Here is a 19,676-nt window from a genome sequence, read left to right as displayed (position 1 = left end):
GCATTGACAATCAAGAGCCATTGTTTCCTTGTTGAAAACCAACCATTTTTTTTAACGTTTATTTTTGAGAGAGAGAGAGAGACACAGAGTGCAAGCGGGGGAGGGGCAGAGAGAGAGGGAGACAGAATCTGAAGCAGGCTCCAGGTTCTGAGCTGTCAGCGGGGCTCGAACTCACAAACCGTGAGATCGTGACCTGAGCCGAAGCCGGCTGTTTAACCGGAGCCACCAAGGCTCCCCGAAAACCAACCATTTTAACCTTCACATGCAGTGAGGATAAGTGTAAGGATTTTGCCACAGATGGGTTTCAAACAGAAGGAATAAGGAAAAGAGTATCAATGCTTTTTCCTGGAACTCCATTCTGATTTCAAGGCGAGTGGAGTCAGAAAGGATGATTTCTAACTTGGCTGGGTGATTTAATCCCTTTCCAGATGATTGACATTTTCTGCTCGGCAGAGTTCAGGGACTGGAATTGCAAGAGCATTTTCATGCGTGTTGAAGATGAACTGGAAATTCCACCGGCACCTCAATCTCAACATTTCCAAAACTGAACTCATCACCCTCTTCCCCCACCACCAAAACCACCCCTCCTCCTGTATTCCTGACCTCTGCCATTGCCTCTGCCATCCACCCAGTTACTCAAGCCAGAAGCGCAGCAGCCCTCCCAGGCTCCTCTCTCACTCTCCACACCCTACCTGTCTCAGCTCCCAGTCTGTCGGATCTAACCTCCAATGCTACTAGGCGTTCAGTAAATGTAATTCATCCCTTCTTAGCCCCTTCTCTCCCCATAGCATCTCTCTCAGTTTAGGTCTTGTTATTTCTTGCTTGGACTCCTCTGCCAGAGTCTTAACTGGTCTCCTTGCTTCCGGTTCCATCCCCTGCCAGTCCTTCTCTCATACTGACACAAGAATGATCTTTCTAAATTGCAAGTCTGAGCATGTCACTTCCCTGCTTGAATTTCTCCAAAGGTTTCCCACCAACTTCAGAATAAAGTCCCAGATCTTTAGCAAGGCATGCAAGGTCCTTTATAGTCATGCCTTGCTTGCCTCTTCGGCCTCATCTCTCCCACCTCTTGCATAGACATTGCTCTTAGACCATAGTGACTCACCACTCCCAGATGCACAGGCTCTTGTACACCTCAGTGCCTTTGCACGTGCCTTTTGCTCTGCATGGAATGCCCTTCCCCATCACCACCTTGGCTTGTCCACTCTACTAACTCCTCTTCACTCTTTTACACTCAGCTTTCTTTCTAAGTTTCTCCCAAGCTGAGTTAGAGGTCTTTCCTCCGTGATCCCACAGTATTCTATGAATACCTATATTATCACACTTATTGTACTATAATTGTTAAAAACATGTCTGTCCCCCTTTTAGAATGTGAGCTCCTTGAGAGCAGGACTGTGTCATCCTCATCTCTGTATCCCCAAAGCTTTGCACAGTGCTTTGCACGTAGTAGGTTTTCAATAAATGATTATTAAATAAATAAATGGTAGTGGTTTCTGCAGAAAGAATCACTGTAAAAATCAGATACAGTTTAGCATTTCTCCTCTTCTTTTGTAATTATAATCATGGACTCTTAGAGTTGAAAGGGACCTTAAACTGCCTTCAAGAGTAATGGGATGGAGGTCATTTAGACTCTTCTTGAATGCTCTCAGTGATGGGGAACTTGCCTACTTAACATCAAAGCCCATTTCATTGTTGGATCACTCAGAAGTCTTCTTTATATAAAATATGCCTTCCTCTAATATCCACCTGTTGTTCCTATCTACCCTCCAAAACTATACTCAACAAGTCTCCTTCTTGCAAATTCTTACGACAGCTAATACATTCGTGGCGACCTCTGACCTCTGACTCTTGGTAAAACATCACAAATTTCCTTAAGTCTTCTGTATATAACATGATTTTTAAACCCAGAACGCCCCATGTTGGATGTTCCCTAGTTCATGGACCTCCACTATTCATTATTATACTCCCAAGCCAACCTCTGAGTAAAAATAGTTGCCAAAATTCTGAATAGACTAGAGTTTAACTTAGCAAAGTTTAAAATAGGAATATATTTACAATAGTAGACAGTTATATTTCCTCCTTTTATGTTCCTCTCTTAAACATTTTTTAGAGCATTTTTGTAAAAATATGTCATTGTCCCAGTATTTTTCAGTAAACAAATAGCAGTTGGTGGGATTTTGGATCAGAATAGAGATTTTCACCCTCTAGTGTGAAAAAAATTCACTTGGCCCCACCACCAGAAACTCAGAATATTGAGTGCTAGCACCCAGAAATCTGTGTTTTTAACAAGGATTCCAGCAGATTCTGAGTGAGGTGTTGAGCACCATACCTGCTTCTAGGAACACTGGTCTCTAGCAAGCTGAACATCTGAGCAGCCACTCACAAGTACGTGGTGCTGTGCCAGTGCCACTGGGGGGAAAGCTTTCTAAGGTGACAGATGTTTCGCCCTGGCTGTACCTTGGAATCACCTGGGGAGCTTACAAGTGACTAATGCCTGCCTCCTGACTTCACTGGCCTGGGGTGCAGCATGGGCATCTTAAGTTTTCAGATGCTTCCCAGGCGATTCAGGTGTGCAGCCAGGGCCGAGACCACCATATTGAATGAAATGACTAATGGCCTGAGACTGCATTAACCAGGGAAGGGTCTGGGGGAGTGGAGGATAGAAAATAGAATACAACTAAGTGTCCCTAGAAAAGGCTCTACTGGCTCCAGAATATCAGTGATGTGTTCATTATGGATCATTTAATGTTTCCAAAGCTCTGGTTTTGAGTCTAGATCAGATGATTGAATAAAATATCATTTTGCCTTATGGTCCTCCTATTTTATACTCTACCGAGGTGCAGTAGTTTGGTCAGCTACTCATAATAACCAAATATAGTTTAGATAAATTTGCTTTTAAACCTCTGCCTGGAAGATCACATTCATCTTGCCCTTCCTGAAGGTTTAACAGTTTCCAAAATGTTTAGAGAGACTTTGTGGGGAAGGAAGATGGATGGCCTGAAGGAGACAGGCACCGTCCCTCTCCCCCGACCTTGTCCCCAGAGTCTTCCCCCATGTTTTCACCCTCCTCACTGCTGCAGGCCTCTCATGAAGCCCCCTGCACGTTATCGCAGTCGCCCTGTAGGCTTCCCACAACCATTTGCAGCTTGTGAAAATGACTTTCTCAGCCCTCGCCTGAGATAATATCCCTGGGATAATGACTTTTAGTAGATGCAGAGAGATTGCACTGGCACCCCCCAGGCTACATGCAGCTTGGGAACTCTCCAGTGTGTTTATATGTTGATATGCAGCCAGTAAAGAAGCCCACAGCAAAGTGGGAGCCACTGGAAAATAGTAAAACGAACGGCTTCAACTGGCTTTCCCCCCTAATCTAATCTACCTCAATGACTTAAGACTAACTCTTCCTAGAATGTTTGGTTACTAAGATAAGGTTGCTCATATAAATAAGTTATCGTTCCAAACCCAGCCCCTCATAGAATGTGGGAAGGTCAGCATTTTGACCCTGTCTGCTTTGAAGGGCTCTGTCTTTCCTCCTCTGATCTCTCTCCTTCACTGAGACTGAGCCCCCTGACTTCTGACTCTCATCTTCACTTATAGGCCTTGACCTCTTTGAAGTCTGATATTGATTACAGTGAAATGTCAATTGTCTGATTGCATAGGGCACCTGGAACTTATTCAGATAAGCAGAGGCATTTTGAATGTTAACGAAGCATGTTGGGAGCCATGACCTTCTTCTAAATAATGGTGTTTTGGGAAAAGGAGGATCAGGCGATTGAAGTGTCACTCTCTCTTTTTTATTAGTTCAGTTGCCTTTTCTCACCATAAGACACTGATTGAATCACAGTGCGTTTTGGACCATGTATCTCTGCCCTCTGGACAGAAGTTTTGGATGTTGAGATAGACGAGCTGTTCCAGGGGTGCCTGGTGTTGCTCATTCAGACTAAACTTTTCAGGCCATAAATTTCCCGAGTCTGTAAGTGAAACTGCCGTTTCTCCATGCATTGGTTGAGTCTTTGGCCAAAAAGTATTGTCTGATTTTCAAACATGCAAACAAGTATAAATGAACATCCAAAGCAAGGCATGTTCCCCCAAACTTGTTTTTTATACCTCCTGATGAAAGCCACTAACCTTTATCTGGTTACTGAATGAGAGGGCTTATCAGCTTCAGACGCCTCATTACCTTGTATGCTTCTTCCCTGTGGGAGAGGGATGGGGAAGAGGATGCAGGGAGGGGTGCTGAGGAGGGAGGTAGCTTAGTAATAAAAGGTGCACATCCCCACTTGGGTGCTGCGAGAGAATTAGGATCTTTATGAAAAGGTTCTGGGGATTCTTTTCTCAATTCTCCCAAGAACAGACCACTCTAGATATGAGGGAGAGAGCAGTAAATCATCACATATACTGGAGGTGGTAGGACTTCATTTCTCTTGCAGAACCTTATTGAGAAGTGCAGGTGAAGTTCAAGGAGTCAGGGCCCACTGTGTCTTTACTGTGCAGTGTGGGAAGAGGGGCAGTTACAGACATCAAACAGAGTGGGAGATTCCCCTCTTGATTTCCAGAGGCCCCACTTTTGTTCTTTTTATGCAAGTCAGGTCAGTGCCCAAAACAAAGCAAACAAACAGGCCTTATTTTGAAGCAACTTTGTAACGACCTCTTCATTTGCTCCGCTACCCAAGCTGAGGCTCCTTGGTGTCCCACATTTAGTGCGTGCAATTGCCCAGTATACAGACCATGAGCGATGCCTTTCATCTAACCACAGTAGCTCATGCTAGTATTCAGTAGTTCCTTACCCACTCCATCACAACTTCGGTGGTTCTAAATCTTTTTTAGGTCAAGTCTTTAGGAGATGATAACTTCACCAGCAATATCACTTGTTTGGTGAGCCCCAACTAACAACCCCTGTCAGCATCTCTGGTTTACCCAGACTACGTCAGCACCTGGCTCCTCTTTATGGAACTAGGATTATAGGCAGATGCTGTGTTTTATGGAGCCTTAGTGGTCTCAGATTACAAACAAACAGAATCTCAAAACTAGGATTTTAATAAACAAACAATCTTCTCATTACTAGGATTTTACAAACTCTGTCATCAGCAGCGTGGGTAGTAATTACTCATTCCTGGGCCACAGGGAGAGCATCCCACATGGTTCTGTGCATGTAACAAAGGACAGTTTCAGAAGGTTACCAGAAATTGCCATATATCTAAGACCCACTTGATGAAAGAGCCATCCACATTTGCTCAAGTGCTAACATGGCTGCCTATTTCTTAACTCCAAACCCAAGGTGGCATTCAAGGCCCTCCCCAGAGTTCTTCTGGTCACTTTTAAACTCTGCACTATTGAGCTAAGCTGAATTATTTATCCTCTTCTGAGCATACCAGTTACTTTCCCATTTCTGTTCCAGCTGCTCATTGAACCTGGAGGCATCACCTGCTTGTATTTCTCTCCTTGCCATCCTTGCCCCCTCTGCATCTCTGGCATCCCAGCCATCCGTTGTGGTCTATTTCAGTTGCTCCATCTTAAGTTTTTCCTGATTCTTTCAATCCGAATGGATTCTCTCCCTTTTCTGAACCCTCTTGATGCTTTTATCTTCCATCTTCCATCCTATGATGGTCTATCTGGTACTATTACTTTGTTGTGTAAAGATCTCTGTGGCCACCTATCCCTCCCCCACGACCCTAGGCTTTGAGCTCCCTGATAATGGGAGTTTGTGCCCAGACTCCTTTATATTTCATCCAGCACTTAGGTGCCTTACTGAGTAAATACATCTAATTGATGTAAAAGACACAGCATGGGGAAAGATTCCAAATCTTACACTATCTTGAGTTTCCTCACTCTAATGTCACACTTAACGGTCCAGCTATAATGTGTCACAGACCTTCCCAAGTAGTATTCTACTGCTTCTTAAAAACAACTAGAAAAAAGGAAAGATTCTGAGGTCAAGTGAATTTTGGAAACTTGCCTGCCATACCCCTTATTGAAGATCTGAAATCATAGAACATATGGCCAATGGAGGAGCCTGTTTTACTTCATTAAATATACTACTACTTTGACCTCAGAACCATGTTCCCCCTCTGCATGTGTATTTACATACTACCCTTGGTGGTGTAGACTGTGCTCTGCTGAGGATAAGGGATTAGGACAAAGAACACCACAGTGTAAGAACCAGGTATTGAACCCTAACGAGATAATACCTTGGTTCTAAACAGATGGAGAGCATGGAAACCACCCAGACACCTCTGTCTCATATGGGGCTCTGTTAGGGGACCTCTTCTGCCAGATGCTGAATGGTTTGCAGAATGAAGCTGATTCTTCACAAGAACATAATCAGAACAAATTTGAGGTTACGTTAAATGAGTCTCAGGCAAGGCACTTGGCTTTCTTAAAAGGCACTGTTGGGGCGCCTGGGTGGCTCAGTCGGTTGAGCGTCCGACTTCGGCTCAGGTCATGATCTCACAGTCCGTGAGTTCAAGCCCCACGTCGGGCTCTGTGCTGCCAGCTCAGAGCCTGGAGCCTGTTTCAGATTCTGTGTCTCCCTCTCTCTCTGACCCTCCCCCATTCATGCTCTCTCTCTGTCTCAAAAATAAATAAATGTTAAAAAAAAAAAAGGCACTGTTAATGAGCATTATTCTCTACATGAAAAGCAGAAAGGAGTTTAGAAACCAAATGAGAGAGCTCCCAAACATCTCCTCAGACAGCACTTCTTCAACAAGGACATGTCATCCATGGACTGGCCAGTTTGCTGCCCTCCCCCAGGCTCCCATGATGCACTCCACTAAGCAGGTAGTTCAGAAATGAGCATGGGCTACAGAGGTGTTTCGGAGACAATAGGATCCCAAAGCAATTTACAGCCACGTATCAAACTTGCCTTTTTGAAATTGCCTTGTCCACTTAAAGTGGGTTCTGTACCCAGCTAGGCAGGCAGGTGATCTAAGTTGTCACCATCTTTTAACTCCTCAGCCTACTTGTCACCCAACTGTCAGTCCCTTTTAATGGCACCTGTAGGGGCAGCGCAGATCCTGAAGATGAATTGCAAGGACTGGGGACTGTAGGTCTGCTGTCAGCAGTGAAGGGGGCAGCAGCAGACCCTTCTCCTCCTTACCTATCAGAGCTGGGGGTGGGGGCTGGAACTCAGGTGTGGTCATCAACTATGTTTCCCATAAACATAAATATAAAATTGTAGCCTTGGAGACTTACATGATCCCGAGACTGAAGATGCAAGTGTAGGTTGGAGAGGTTCATTTTATAGCCTTGAAAGAGATCTCTCCTGACTCTCTGCCTTTCTGGTTTCTTTGCAGTTCCTCAGCACTTTGTTTGCCCCCCTAAACTTTGTCATGGAGAAAGTGGAAAGCATCCTCCCATCCAGCCTGTGGCACCAGCTGACGCGGATCTAGGGCAGCCCACCCGTCCTTCCCCTCACCTCACCCAGCAGGCTGCCACTGTCTCTTTGTGCCAACTCCTCGTGGACCGCAAGAAAGCATGACTTTGAAAAAGGGAAGCCATTCCGAGATTTTAAATCATTCATGGACTGTCTGTTCCATATTAAAAGCTGTTTTTGTTGTACAAAATTCATTGATGTTCAGTTCTATTATATTTTGCCTTCAGAAAAGAAAAAAAAATCAAAAATAAACTTTTGTGTATTGCAGCAACCAGTTGTGTCTTCCGGTGTCTTCCAACCTTAAAAGTGTTGGTGTCCCAAATAAACTTAGGTGTTTACATTTCATTTACTAAGGACCCAGATCTTCTGAATGTCCCACAATGGTTTTCTTTGCTAATGGAACTCATCCCGAGAGGCCCTTAGTACTCCTACATACAGTCGGTGGTTTGGAAAATGGAATGTCTTCGGCAAAAATGTACCATCTTTTTCAGCCCCAAACTGTCGTTCCTCGTAGGTCACATGCACAAAACCAGCTTCCACAGTGACTGACGGGCAGCATGAATGAAATGAGACACATGTGCCATGACAAGTTGTTCTAGTCAGAGACTCTACTCATTGAATAGAATTCAGCACTCTAGCTCTAGGAATCATTTTGCTTTATGAAAATTTGTTGTGAGAAAAAAACTTTCGATGAGAAGCTACAGACCCAACAGTCTGTTGTAGAACCTGACTACTTTTCAATGTTGCCATTTTTACAATGTTTTCTCATAAGGGCACTTTATTATTATTATTTTTTTTATCATTTTTGCATTCTTGATGCTTAAATGTAAGTGTTCTTTGATCATTTTAGCGATCTGAACCAAAATGGTCATTTGTCCTCACCACCTTTGAAAGCCTCCGATTCACACCTGCTGAACATCTGGCTTTACTTAAACAAAAGAAGAAAAATAAATAACGTTGAATCCTCTATCTGAAGTGAAAGTACTGCTATTTGAAATCTCAATTGAGTGCTTAAAAAAAAAGGACTGTCCTTTACATAGTTTGTTTTCCATTTTATTTAGAATCCTGAAACTTTTCCCAGGCGCATTAAAACAGGCAGCGTGCAGGGAAAGCACCACCACCTTCTCTCCTTCCCAGCTGGACTTGCTGCCGGCTCCTGGCCTTCCTCCACGAGCAAAGTAAGTGGGCAGGCAATGGTTCAGTGCACAAGGGCTTCTGACTCTTTGGGCAAGTCTGTATTTCTACTGCCTTTGTGCAAAGCCCTGATGGGGAGAGGCGCTGGCTCCTGCTCTGAGGGAATTGTTTCAGAAGAGGCTGATCCCCTGTATCCACACCAATAGTGCTACTCTTGAGGGGCAGTGGCTGTGCCTGCCTTGTTTGCCTCTTTGCTTCTTCTTCCTCTGACTTAAATCTTGACCTGAAGTGGATGCTCAAATGATGTGTTGAATAAATTGATGCAATTCATGATACAAATAAAATTTTATTCACAGAGGAAAGGAGTTGGTTCCAGCAGAGAAGGACTAAGGAGGCTTATATAAATTTTGCTGGAAGAAAATGTAGTAATTATCTAACACAATTATTTGACTTAACAGATGGGTAAACCAAAGTCCAAAGAGATTTTGATCTGAGTTGGGACTCTAGCTTTAAGTGATAAGCTTTAAGTGATAAACTTCCCAGAGCCCGTAGGCAATAGCAAGTGGAAATGGCCCAGTGTGAATTGTGAGAAACCCCAGTTGCAGGAGATACAGCAAAGAAATGTAACACAAGAATTTTAAAGTAGGACTTTAAAGCAGTTTCATGGAGAGGGGAGACAAAAGTTAGACTTTGAGGGGGAAAAGGAGTGAACGGGAGAGATAAAGGTGGAGAAAAGATGGGGACAGAATGAAGACACAAGGTTAACAGAGATCACTGAAGGAAATGAGTCCATGGTCCATGAGAGGAGCTAATCACGTGAGGAGGAGGGAGGCTTCTCTAAATCTGAGCCAAATTAATAGACCTTTCACCTTATAACGCAGAGTCACTCTTCACTCCGAAGCTGTGCTCCATTTCCTCCGCCTCGGTCTTCAACTACTGTGCTCAACTCTTAAGAGCAACCATGACTCACTCTTGCCATTCTGATCTCCCCAGGCCTGGATGCCAGGGCGGTTGTTGTCTTTGTTTAGCTGCCCCTGAGGACAAGCATTCAGGCCTTATCAAGGGTTCCATGCAAACCTGTGGAGAGGCAGAGCCAGAGCGACGAATATGACAGCAGTTTTTAAGATGATCACTTTTACATGGTTCTTGACAGTTTTTGCTCAAGGTCCATGGTTCCTGTCTTCTTGTTGAAATGGCCACTGGAATCCAAGTTGCATTCCTGCCTTCTTTTATTTCTATATAAGAATCCATTCTGATGGGCTTTCCTCTATGAAGATCCTTCCTATTGGAATCTAGCAGTGTATATAGGAAATAATACAATATGACCAAATGGGAATGATCTATATATTATTTAATTATATATTATTCATTTAATATCTTCTGTATCTGTGGTTATTTCTCTTTTCTCATTCCTAATTTTATATATCTTTGCTCTCTTCCTTTTTTCCCCCTTTAATCAGCTTCACAAAGTTGATCTAATCTTTCAAAGAAACAAGTTTTGGATTTGTGGGTACATTCGACCATATTTTTTGCCTTGTCTTTTTTTTAATTAAAAAATTTTTTTAATGTTTATTTATTTTTGAGAGAGAGAGAGAGAGCAGGGGAGGGGCAGAGAGAGAGGGAGACAGAGAATCCAAAGCAGGCTCTGTGCTGACAGCAGAGTGCCCAATGCAGAGCTTGAACTCACAAACTATGAGATCATGACTTGAGCCTAAGTCTGACATTTAACCAACTGAGCCACCCAGGCACCCCTTGCCTTGTCTTTTAATATTTTAAGCTTTTAGGTTTATTTGCTCTTCTTGATTTCTCTTGTTCAGAAGAATTGTAATTTTTTAAATTTCCTTTGACAAATAATTGGTTAATTTTTATTTTATTTTAAGGAAGAGGTTTATAAGGCTATAAATTTTTCTCTAAGTGGAGCTTTCTTGTCCCTTAGATTTTGCTATGAAGGGTTCTTCATTCTTTTCTAGAAATTTCTGTTTTGGTTCCTTCTTGTTCAGGAGTGATCATATTTGGGCAGTCCCTAATAATTGGTTCTCCGTTATGGCCTTAAATGAATTTATTTTTAATGTTATCCTGCCACATCTAATGAAAACATCAAAGATACTCAACCATGTGTTCCCAATACCTTTACCCATGTAAACCCTAATACCTTACACCCATGGATTATTAAGTAAACTTGTGATCTTTCTTTCCATTAGTATTATTTTTTTAATTACATCTTTCTTCAATGTGAAAGTTCAGGGCCTATGTTAAAATGTTTAAGATATGCTTATGTTCCTTCCACTGGTTCATATTGTTCTTCTCCTGGCTCTGCGACTATGCATTTCACCAAGCTAAAACAAATCTGTGCGCTGAGTCACTAGACAACTTGAAATTTAAAAGGGGGAGGGGGCTGTTCTGGCTTTTGAGGGTCAAAGATGGTTAGGCTGAAGAGGCAGGAATTGGCTACAAAAAAAAAATGTCCAGCAGAGGTATGGCCCTCTATCAGGAATGCTCTGGAGAGCTGCAGGAGCTCAGAGGACAGATGGCCTTCTGGTGGTATCTGTATCTGCTGCAGAATGCCATCTGTAATTCTCCAGCAGGCATGAAGGGGACAGAAAGGAAGCAGGTTCTCTTGCCTGCTTTCTCCAGCTTGTCTCCTGTTGTATCCAGCTCAAGTCGATTTCCTACTCCCTTGGGTCCTCAGCCTTGAAGCTTGTGTGTGACTAACCTTAGGAAGAAAACCTTTGGAACAGAAAACCTCAACTGACCTTCATCTAAAGGCAAGCAAACCTCAAGTTGGCGTGTTGTTTCAGGGAAGGGGTGGGAATGGGTTACAGTGTGAGAGGGTATGGAATGAGTATAATTTTAAAAAAAGCAAAAAACTTTGTTTTAAACCACCTACTTCTGGCTCTGAGCCCCCTTACCACAAAATCTGCCTTCCAAACCTGTGTCCTGGTGTCTCTGACAGCATCATTATCCAAGCCCACAGTGTCCCTTAAGTCTGGTGGCGCATGCGAAGTGCAGGACCTGAGACCACACCCCACACCAGGCTCCCCACATGCATCTCCCTGCTGCGCCTTCTGTTCCTGAGCCCACAGACCACCCCTTTATGACTCTCAGCTCCTGCACTCTCCCTCTTGGGTACCCAGGACAGTCTCTGCAGGAGGGAGCATGCCCCTCCAAACACAGCCTCTTTCAGAATGCTTCTCTGGTAGTTTTCTGTGGCAAATAACTACAAGATCTGGACTTGAAATAACAAAAAGGGAGAATTCAGGGAGGAAATAGAAGTTAACATCTCAAAGTTATATTGCCCCTCAAATCAAAGATAACCTCCTTTGTGGCACATAGGTGACTCAATCAGTTAAACATCAGACTCTTGGTTTCAGCTCAGGTCATGACCTTACAGTCGGGAGATCTGAGTTAGGCTCCATGCCTGTATGGAGCCTACTTAACATTCTCTCTCTCCCAGTCCCTCTGCCCCTTCTCCTGGTGCATGCACACTTATGCTCTCTCAACAGCAACAACAACAACAACAACAACAACAACAAAAGGAAAAAAGGAGCACCTGGGTGGCTCAAGTCAGTTGAGCATCCAACTTTTGGTTTCAGCTCAGGTTATGATCCCATGGTCGTGGGACCAAGCCCTGCATCAAACTCCATGCTGAGGGTGGAGCCTGCTTGGGATTCTCTCTCTTTCTCTCTCTGCCCCTCTCTGATGCTCAAATACACTCTCTCACACATAAAAACAAAACAGAGATAACCTCATTCACATCCAGTATAAATTACATCCCTTTGTTCACTCATTCCTTGAGGCAACTGACATTTATTGAGAACCTACTGTGTGCTGGGGTTACTGTCATGTTCTCCCAATTGCACCTTGCATTACTGCATTTTCACTCTGAAGTATTTGTACACTTAACATTATCTAGAACTAGAAGTTCTGTATTCTATATCCTAGAGTATAAAAGCTCAATAAATATTGGCAGGAAGGTAGGAAAGACAGGGTGAAGGAGAGGATGATGCTAGACCAGAAGTGAGCATCATTTTATTGAAGTCCAGGGGAAAAATTTATTAAAAGTGAAATAAAATATATTTATTCCATTGTTGGAACAGCAGCTTAATGAGGAACTTTTGTGAAAACTTTGCCAAATTATCATTTTATTTGGGACGTGTGATTTCTTCTTATCCCGTGTTCCTCAAGTGACCATTGTTTATATTTATTGTGTACCAGGTACCATGCCAGGTACTTGATCTGCGTGACCTCCTTGAATTCTCCAAATCACTCTGTGAAGTAGGTACTAATTTCAACCCCACCATAGCAACTACCAAGTCACAGAGTTGGGTTTGAACTCCTTAGCACCTGGGCAGTGACCCCAATGCAGCATGCACATGACATGCCTCTAACTCCCTGCCTACCCTGTCTCCGTGAGCTGGATGCAGACCACTCATCAGCTGACCTTCAGGCCTCTGGAAAGTTCACTAGAGAACACTGCCTCACAAATACTCCCCAAAGATCCTGAGCAGATCCCAGAGGACAAGGCAGACTTCACATTTTTCTTCACATTCCAGCCATATGTGTTATGATAGGAGATAGGGAGCTAATATTCCTGGATTAGAGGATATAAGCATAAAAACAAGAATGCCGTGTATGGACTTGGAATAGGAAGTAATTGTCTGTAATAAATACAGATTAGTGTTTCCCATAACGGGTTTTCAGAAATCTTAGTCCAGTAAAACGCTTTTTTGGAATATCCTGCAACCTTTACCATTCTCTTAGAAATTCACAAATTCAGAAGTCCTGAGACATCCCATAATGATGAAGTCTGCTTAACCCAGTACTTCTCCTCTCCTTTTATAAAGAATACCTACATTTACTTTGGAAAACGGTGGACAAGACTAGTCAAATCAAAAGGAGGATCCCATGAACAAGGCATGTGGTTCTTCTGAGTATTTCATCCATCCTTACCAGGTAAGAGCCTGCCAGACAGAATATGAAGAGGAACCAGGCTGCGTGAAGCCATGAGGTGCTGCTGTGCTCCCTAATTGGGCAGCGTGTGCTCTGCGGCCTCTCCTCAATCCCCCTTGGTACTGGCCATGAATGTTGGCCATGGCCCCCCAGGAGGGCCCTGGGGTCTTTTAACTGTCCATCGATGCCAACACGGGTGAACAAAGCAGAGAGATTAAGGTTTGGGGCAGCAGTCATAATTCAAGTATTCTATTCTCTCTTCAGTCATCCAAGAAAAACCCAGTGATAGTACCTGAGAGAGGCTGTTAAGAGCTGTTTTTTTGGCCATGGTGACCAGTCAGTAACTATCACTCTCCTGGGGGCCCCACCAAGTGGGGTTTTTCATCAACCCTAAGGCCTATGGGCCTTATATCTAACAAATTATATTTTACTTTGTTTTTATTTTAAAGCTGGTTAGTGACAACTAAGATGGTCCCTCTGCAGTTAGAATCTGATGTCAGAGTGAGAAAATCCCCTGTTCACTGGGAACTCCCCCGTCACTCATTCTGTATTAATGGTATTTATTCTCCCTCGTTGTTTTATTCTTAAAAAATGGTTCCCCTGGTTGCAGTGTTATGTTAAGCATATTACATGTTACTCCAAAGTCAGTTCATATATTATAGCTCGTTACACTCCTGGGTATACATTTCTGAATAGCTCTCACTCCACAGTTACAGTTCCACATTAAATATGGGCTGCCACGAGTAGAGCCTGAGAGAGTTGTCTGTTCATTTTTGGCTCCTTCTTTTACCTGTAAGTTTTCTTCCCTCTCTATATTATACTCCTCAGGGAAGATGTGCCCTCCAATAAGAAAGGTCTACCTGGAGGAGGTGGAAAGTATACTTCTCTAGAGTTTTCTGGAAAGGAGGTTAGAAAACATCCTATTTAGAAAAGCAGCTATTTGTGACAGAGTGCTTGGTTCCTGCTGGGGAGGTCAGAACCAGTTTGGGCAGTGAGGGACCACAGCGATTATAGGAGGTAGGAGATGAGGGTGTCAGAATTCATCAAGACCATTGACAAAAAGCCACAACATTTTTCCTTCTGCATTAAGAATATCAAAATGAGTTTTTGTCCACTTCAGCCATTGGGTTTTTCTCTTCTATGGCTAGCATGCTCTTAAGCATCTGTTGTAGCATCATTAATAGATAGCTTTAGAGATTTCACAGGGTACAATCCTTTTAGTCACTGCAGTAAAATTCACAATGATGACCTATTTTTGTTTCAGTTTGCTTCAGGATCTAAGCACCAAATTTTAATGAGCCACCATCTCCTTTCTTTGCTTCATTCATTTATTCAAATATATATTATGCATTGAGTTCCGTCAATGAGCAAAAATTCAATGTGCTCATGCTTGTGGCCTGTGGCAAGGGCCACAGTCTGCTGGGGAAAATGTCCTCATATGCAGTCCTTGGGATGGGGTTCTCACATGGCACCTGATGCCAGGTAACACCTGCAACTCTTCCCTCTGGTGTGGCTCCTCTGAGTGTTAAACAAACAAAATTGGACAGCTAGAATATCATGCCCAGGCTTATGAAATTAGTCTTAGTGGGCCCCAAAGGCTCTCAAAAGGTGAACAAGTCAAGAGCCACTTTTCTCCTATACAACTTTGCCAGCTCTGATTTCCCCACATGCCTTCTTTCAACTATCTTGGTCACTGCCCAACACAGTGTGACAAGCGCCAGGCACCTCTCTTCTTCAAGATAAGGGGGAGTCTTCAGAGGAAAAGTGACTGCCATGGGGCCAGGGCACGAGAGCCTCTGGAGCCCACGGCCATCTCCCTCAGCTGCAAAGATGAGGGCCTGAGACCCTTGAGAAATGAGGATCAGATTGTGTCCAAAATACATCTCAATCTCTTGGGGCAGCCTACAGCCATATAAGGAGCTGGTCAAGAGCTATTTATCAGAAACGTTCTCGAGGGCAAAGAGAACCTACAGGGCACTTCAATTAGCCGAGCAGTCGCTGGATCAGCTCTTATGAACCTATAGCTGTCACCAGGAAGGGTATCAGCTATTCAAATGGCACTGCAATTGCAATTTCATATGCAAGAGCTACAAAGAGCCCCCTTTTCTGTATCCAACTCCTTTGAGCATATTTGCCCATATTTTCTCAGGGTTTTGGATTCCAGAAAATGTTAGAATCTAAAAGTAGCCAAGCTATAGGCAAGTAAGTATTTTAATCACCTGCTTAATCAAAGTGTCAAATGAGATTGCCCAACGATCATTGGTCACCATAGCCAAAGACATGTCTTAAAGGGATCATTCAGGTAATCTACCTGCTTTTCCTACATGATCCAAATAAGAGCAGAGAATGTGAATCATGAAAGCTGCCCCAGGTCCTAATTTCTCTGTCTTGCTCCGTTGCAATTATGTCTACTGACAGCCTGACACTCAAGGGGCCCTATAGCATCTATAGCAAGACTCACAAGTTACATTTGAATTTCAGCAAGAAGCCTTTTATACATGTAGACTTTCAAGATTCAAATATATATTTGCCTTTAAAAATATCTCTAGATTCTTTGGTTTGGAAATGTCTCACCAGAACTTAGAAAGCACATTGGACTTCCAAAAATTGGGAGCTCCACATATCCCACAGCAAATTTTCTTCCACAGAAAGGACTGCACCAAGCTTTGAGATATTTGTTTCAATTTTATGTCTCCAGGAGGTTTTCTTCATCTCTCCTATGACATATCTGAATCCTAATTTGATTTTCCCTGTCATGTCTAGAAAGCTTTAAAAAAAATTCTCCTTCTGTTGATACCATTATGACAGCACTCAGAACTTCATATTTTAATTTCTCTCTCTAACCTAGTAAATTACTAATTTCTTTATCTTTTTGTTCCCAATGTTTAGCATATTGCTTCCATTGTTTGTGGTCAGTAAATGGTGAGCAGAAAGAAGGAGAAGGGAGGGAGAGAGAAGTGGATAGAGTCCTAGAAGTATTTTCCTCTCAAGGTGTATCACATGAGAACTTAAGCTCTTTGGGTTCATGGCTTGGACACTGGCACTCTTTGTACAATGCAGTTTGGTAGTCGAAACTGAAATTTTTCTTTGGTTGTGTTCAGAGCCAATTTACAGTAGTCACTTGAAATTTCTTTTCATGTGTGAGAGTTTAAGTTCAAGACCAGTCTACAGAAAGGTGTGAGGCTGGGACTCCTGAGAAATCCCAGATCTTCTGCTTGTTCCCCACACCTCATTCATAGCCCATATCCTACTGTAAACCACAGACTTCTGGAATGAGAAGACAGAAATAGTCTGGAAGGCTAACAATGAACTATTAAAAAAGAAATTAAGAAAATCTCATTTACCAAAAAAAATAAAATATTTAAGACTAAACTTAACCAAGGAGATTAAAGACTGTGACTTCAAAATACAAATCATTGATGAAAAAGATTAAAGAAGATACAAATAAATGGAGAGACATCCCATGTTTATAAATTGGAAGACTTAATATTGTTAAAATGTCCATACTACCCAGAGTGCAATCCCTATCAAAACACCAATGGCATTTTCTTTTTACAGAAATAGAAAAAAACAATCCTGAAATTCATATGGAACAACAAAGGACCCAAATACCAAACACGACTTTGAGAAAGAAGAACAAAGTTGGAAGCATCACACTTCCTGGTATCAAAATATATTACAAAGCCACAGTAATTAAAACAGCATGGTATTAGAATAAAGACAGAAATATAGATCAATTAAACTGAATAAAGAGCCCAGAAATCAATGCATGCATATATAGTCAACTGATCTTCTACTGGGTGCCAAGAATACACAATGGAAAAAGGACAGTTTCTTCAATGAATGGTGTTGAGAAAACTGGATGTGCATACGTACAAATGAAAAAAATTGGACCCTTGTCTTAGACCATACCCAATAACCAACTCAAGATGAATCGAAGACTTAAAAGACTTGAAACTGTAAAACTCCTGGAAGAAAACATGAAAGGAAAGCTTCATGACATTGGTCTTAGCAATGATTTCTTGGATATGACACCAAAAACATAAGCAACAGATGCAAAAATAGACAAGTAGGATGATATCAAACTGAAAAGCTTCCCATCTATAAAGGAAACAATCAACAAAGTGAACAGATAGCCTACCGACTGAGAGAAAATACTTTTATCTATTTATCCCTTTATCCAAAAAATATAAAGAATTCACATAAGTCAACAGCAAAAGAAAAAATAACTTGATTTAAAGATGAGCAAAGAACTTGAATAGACATTTCTCTAAGAAGACATACAAATGGCCAACAGATATATGAAAAGATGTTCAGTATTACTAATCATCAGGGAAGTGCAATTCAAAATCAATGAGACAAAAACAAAACAAAATAAAAACCCCACAGAAATATTATCTCACACCTGTTAGGATGGCTATTATCAAAAAAACCCAAATGATAAAAAGTGTTGGTGAGGATGTAGAGAAATCAGAACCTTGTACACTGTTAGTGGTAATGTAAAGTGCTGTAGCTACTATGGAAAACAGTATGGAGGCTCCACAAAAAATTAAAAATGGTATTACCATATGACCTAGGAATCCCACTTCTGAGTATTTATTCAAAAGAATTAAAATCAGGATCTTGGAGAGATATCTATACTCTCAGGTTCATAGTGGCCTTTTCCACAATGAACTAGAGGTGGAGACAGCCTAAATGTCTATCAACAGATGAATGGATAAAGAAAATGTGGTCTATACATGTATATAATGAAATTATGTTCAGCCTTACATAAGAGATAAATCTTGGCTTATGTGACAATGTGGATGAACCTTGAGGACATTATTCTAAGTGAAGTAAACTGGTCATAGCACGTTTCCATTATATGAGATATCTAAAACAGTCAAACTCATAGAAGCAGAAAGTAAAATGGTAGTTGTCAAGGGATAGGGAAAGGGGGAAATGGGGAGTTGCTGTTTTTAAAAGGGTATAAGTTTTCAGTTAGGCAAGATGAATACATTCTAGAGATCTGCTGTACAACATAGTGCTTATAGTTAGCAATACTGTACAGTACATCAAAAAATTTGTCGAGAGTAGATTTCATGTTATCTTTTCTTACCACAATGAAAAAACATAGTCCAGAAGTATTTGTGGAATGCCTCCTCCTTCCTTCTGTTCTTATCCTGACAGAGAAGTGTGAGTATTCTTCGTAGAAAAAAAAAGGAATCCCTTTGTGGTGAGGGACTGTCCTGTGCATTATAAAATATTTAGCAACATCCCCAGCCTCTACCCACTGGATGCCTGTAGCAACCCCCATCCCACAGTTATGATAACCAAAAATGTGTCCAGAAATTGTCATATGTCCCCTGGGGGCCAAAATCACTCCTGCTTGAGAACCATTGCCATAGGAAGAATCCCACCAAGCTAGAACTTGGCACTCGACGTGCAAATGGTGAATGCCAGATGCAGTATTGGTGGTGTTGTGACCTGGAAAGTCCTTTTTTCTCAGGAATGTGGTGTTCCCCTTTGAGAAGATGAATGTCCTCCATCTGGCTTCTAGCCTAAACTGGTGGAGACATCCAAAGCACATCTTGCTTTGATGTGCAAGTTTTCTATTTCCAACAAATAAAGGAGAAAAGTACTCTGTGTTAGTTTCCTAGGGCTGATGTAACAAATTACTACCAACCGGGCAGCTTAAAATGATAGAAATTTATTTTCTCTGGTTCTGGAGGCCAGAAGTCTGAAACCAAGGTGTCAGCAGGGCCACGCTGCCTCTTGAGGTTCTGGGGGAGAATCCTTCCTCGCCTTTTCCCTTCCAGGGAAGAGTGGCTCTGGTATTCCTTGGCTTGTGGTTGTATCACTCGAGTCTGTACCTCCATCTTCACATAGCCTCTCCTCTGTGCGTCTCTTCCCTGTGTGTCTCTTAAAGAGACGCTTGTTATTGGATTTAGGGCCCACTCGGATAATCCAGGATGCTGTCATCTCCAGATCATTAACTTAATTGCATCTGCAAAGACCCTTTTTCTAAATAAGGTCACACGTACAGGTTCTGGGATGTGGATGCTCTCCGTTGGGCCCCTGTTCAACCCATTACATACTCTAAAGCAAAGCTCCTTTTTTTAAACACCAGTTGGTTTTTTTTAATAGTTTATGTTTTTTAAGCATTTGAAACAGAAATTTACGTCAAAGTTGGGAATGTGGTCCAAAAGCTTTTTTTTTTTTTTTTTTTTGGAGATTTAGT

The 19,676-nt window shown here is 42.2% G+C and overlaps 1 protein-coding gene across 7 annotated transcripts in view; it reads left to right on the top strand.

Moving 5' to 3' along the window:
* ST7 (suppression of tumorigenicity 7) overlaps window positions 1–7,643 on the top strand; it is a 267,683-nt gene extending 260,040 nt beyond the window's left edge. For 5 of the 7 annotated variants that reach the window (XM_058724508.1, XM_058724504.1, XM_058724506.1 and 2 more), the window contains one exon: window positions 429–1,481. In XM_058724508.1, coding sequence (XP_058580491.1) covers window positions 429–548 — 120 coding nt within the window. In that variant the 3' untranslated portion in view covers window positions 549–1,481. Of the gene's footprint in view, window positions 1–428; window positions 1,482–7,292 lie in introns of those variants that run through there. The other 2 variants (XM_058724505.1, XM_058724507.1) reach the window with 1 other exon arrangement.
* The last annotated feature ends 12,033 nt before the right edge of the window (window positions 7,644–19,676 follow it).

Source organism: Neofelis nebulosa, chromosome 4 (assembly GCF_028018385.1).
Source record: "Neofelis nebulosa isolate mNeoNeb1 chromosome 4, mNeoNeb1.pri, whole genome shotgun sequence".
In the NCBI taxonomy this organism is placed as follows: domain Eukaryota; kingdom Metazoa; phylum Chordata; class Mammalia; order Carnivora; family Felidae; genus Neofelis; species Neofelis nebulosa.
This window is presented reverse-complemented; position numbering and strand designations above follow the sequence as displayed.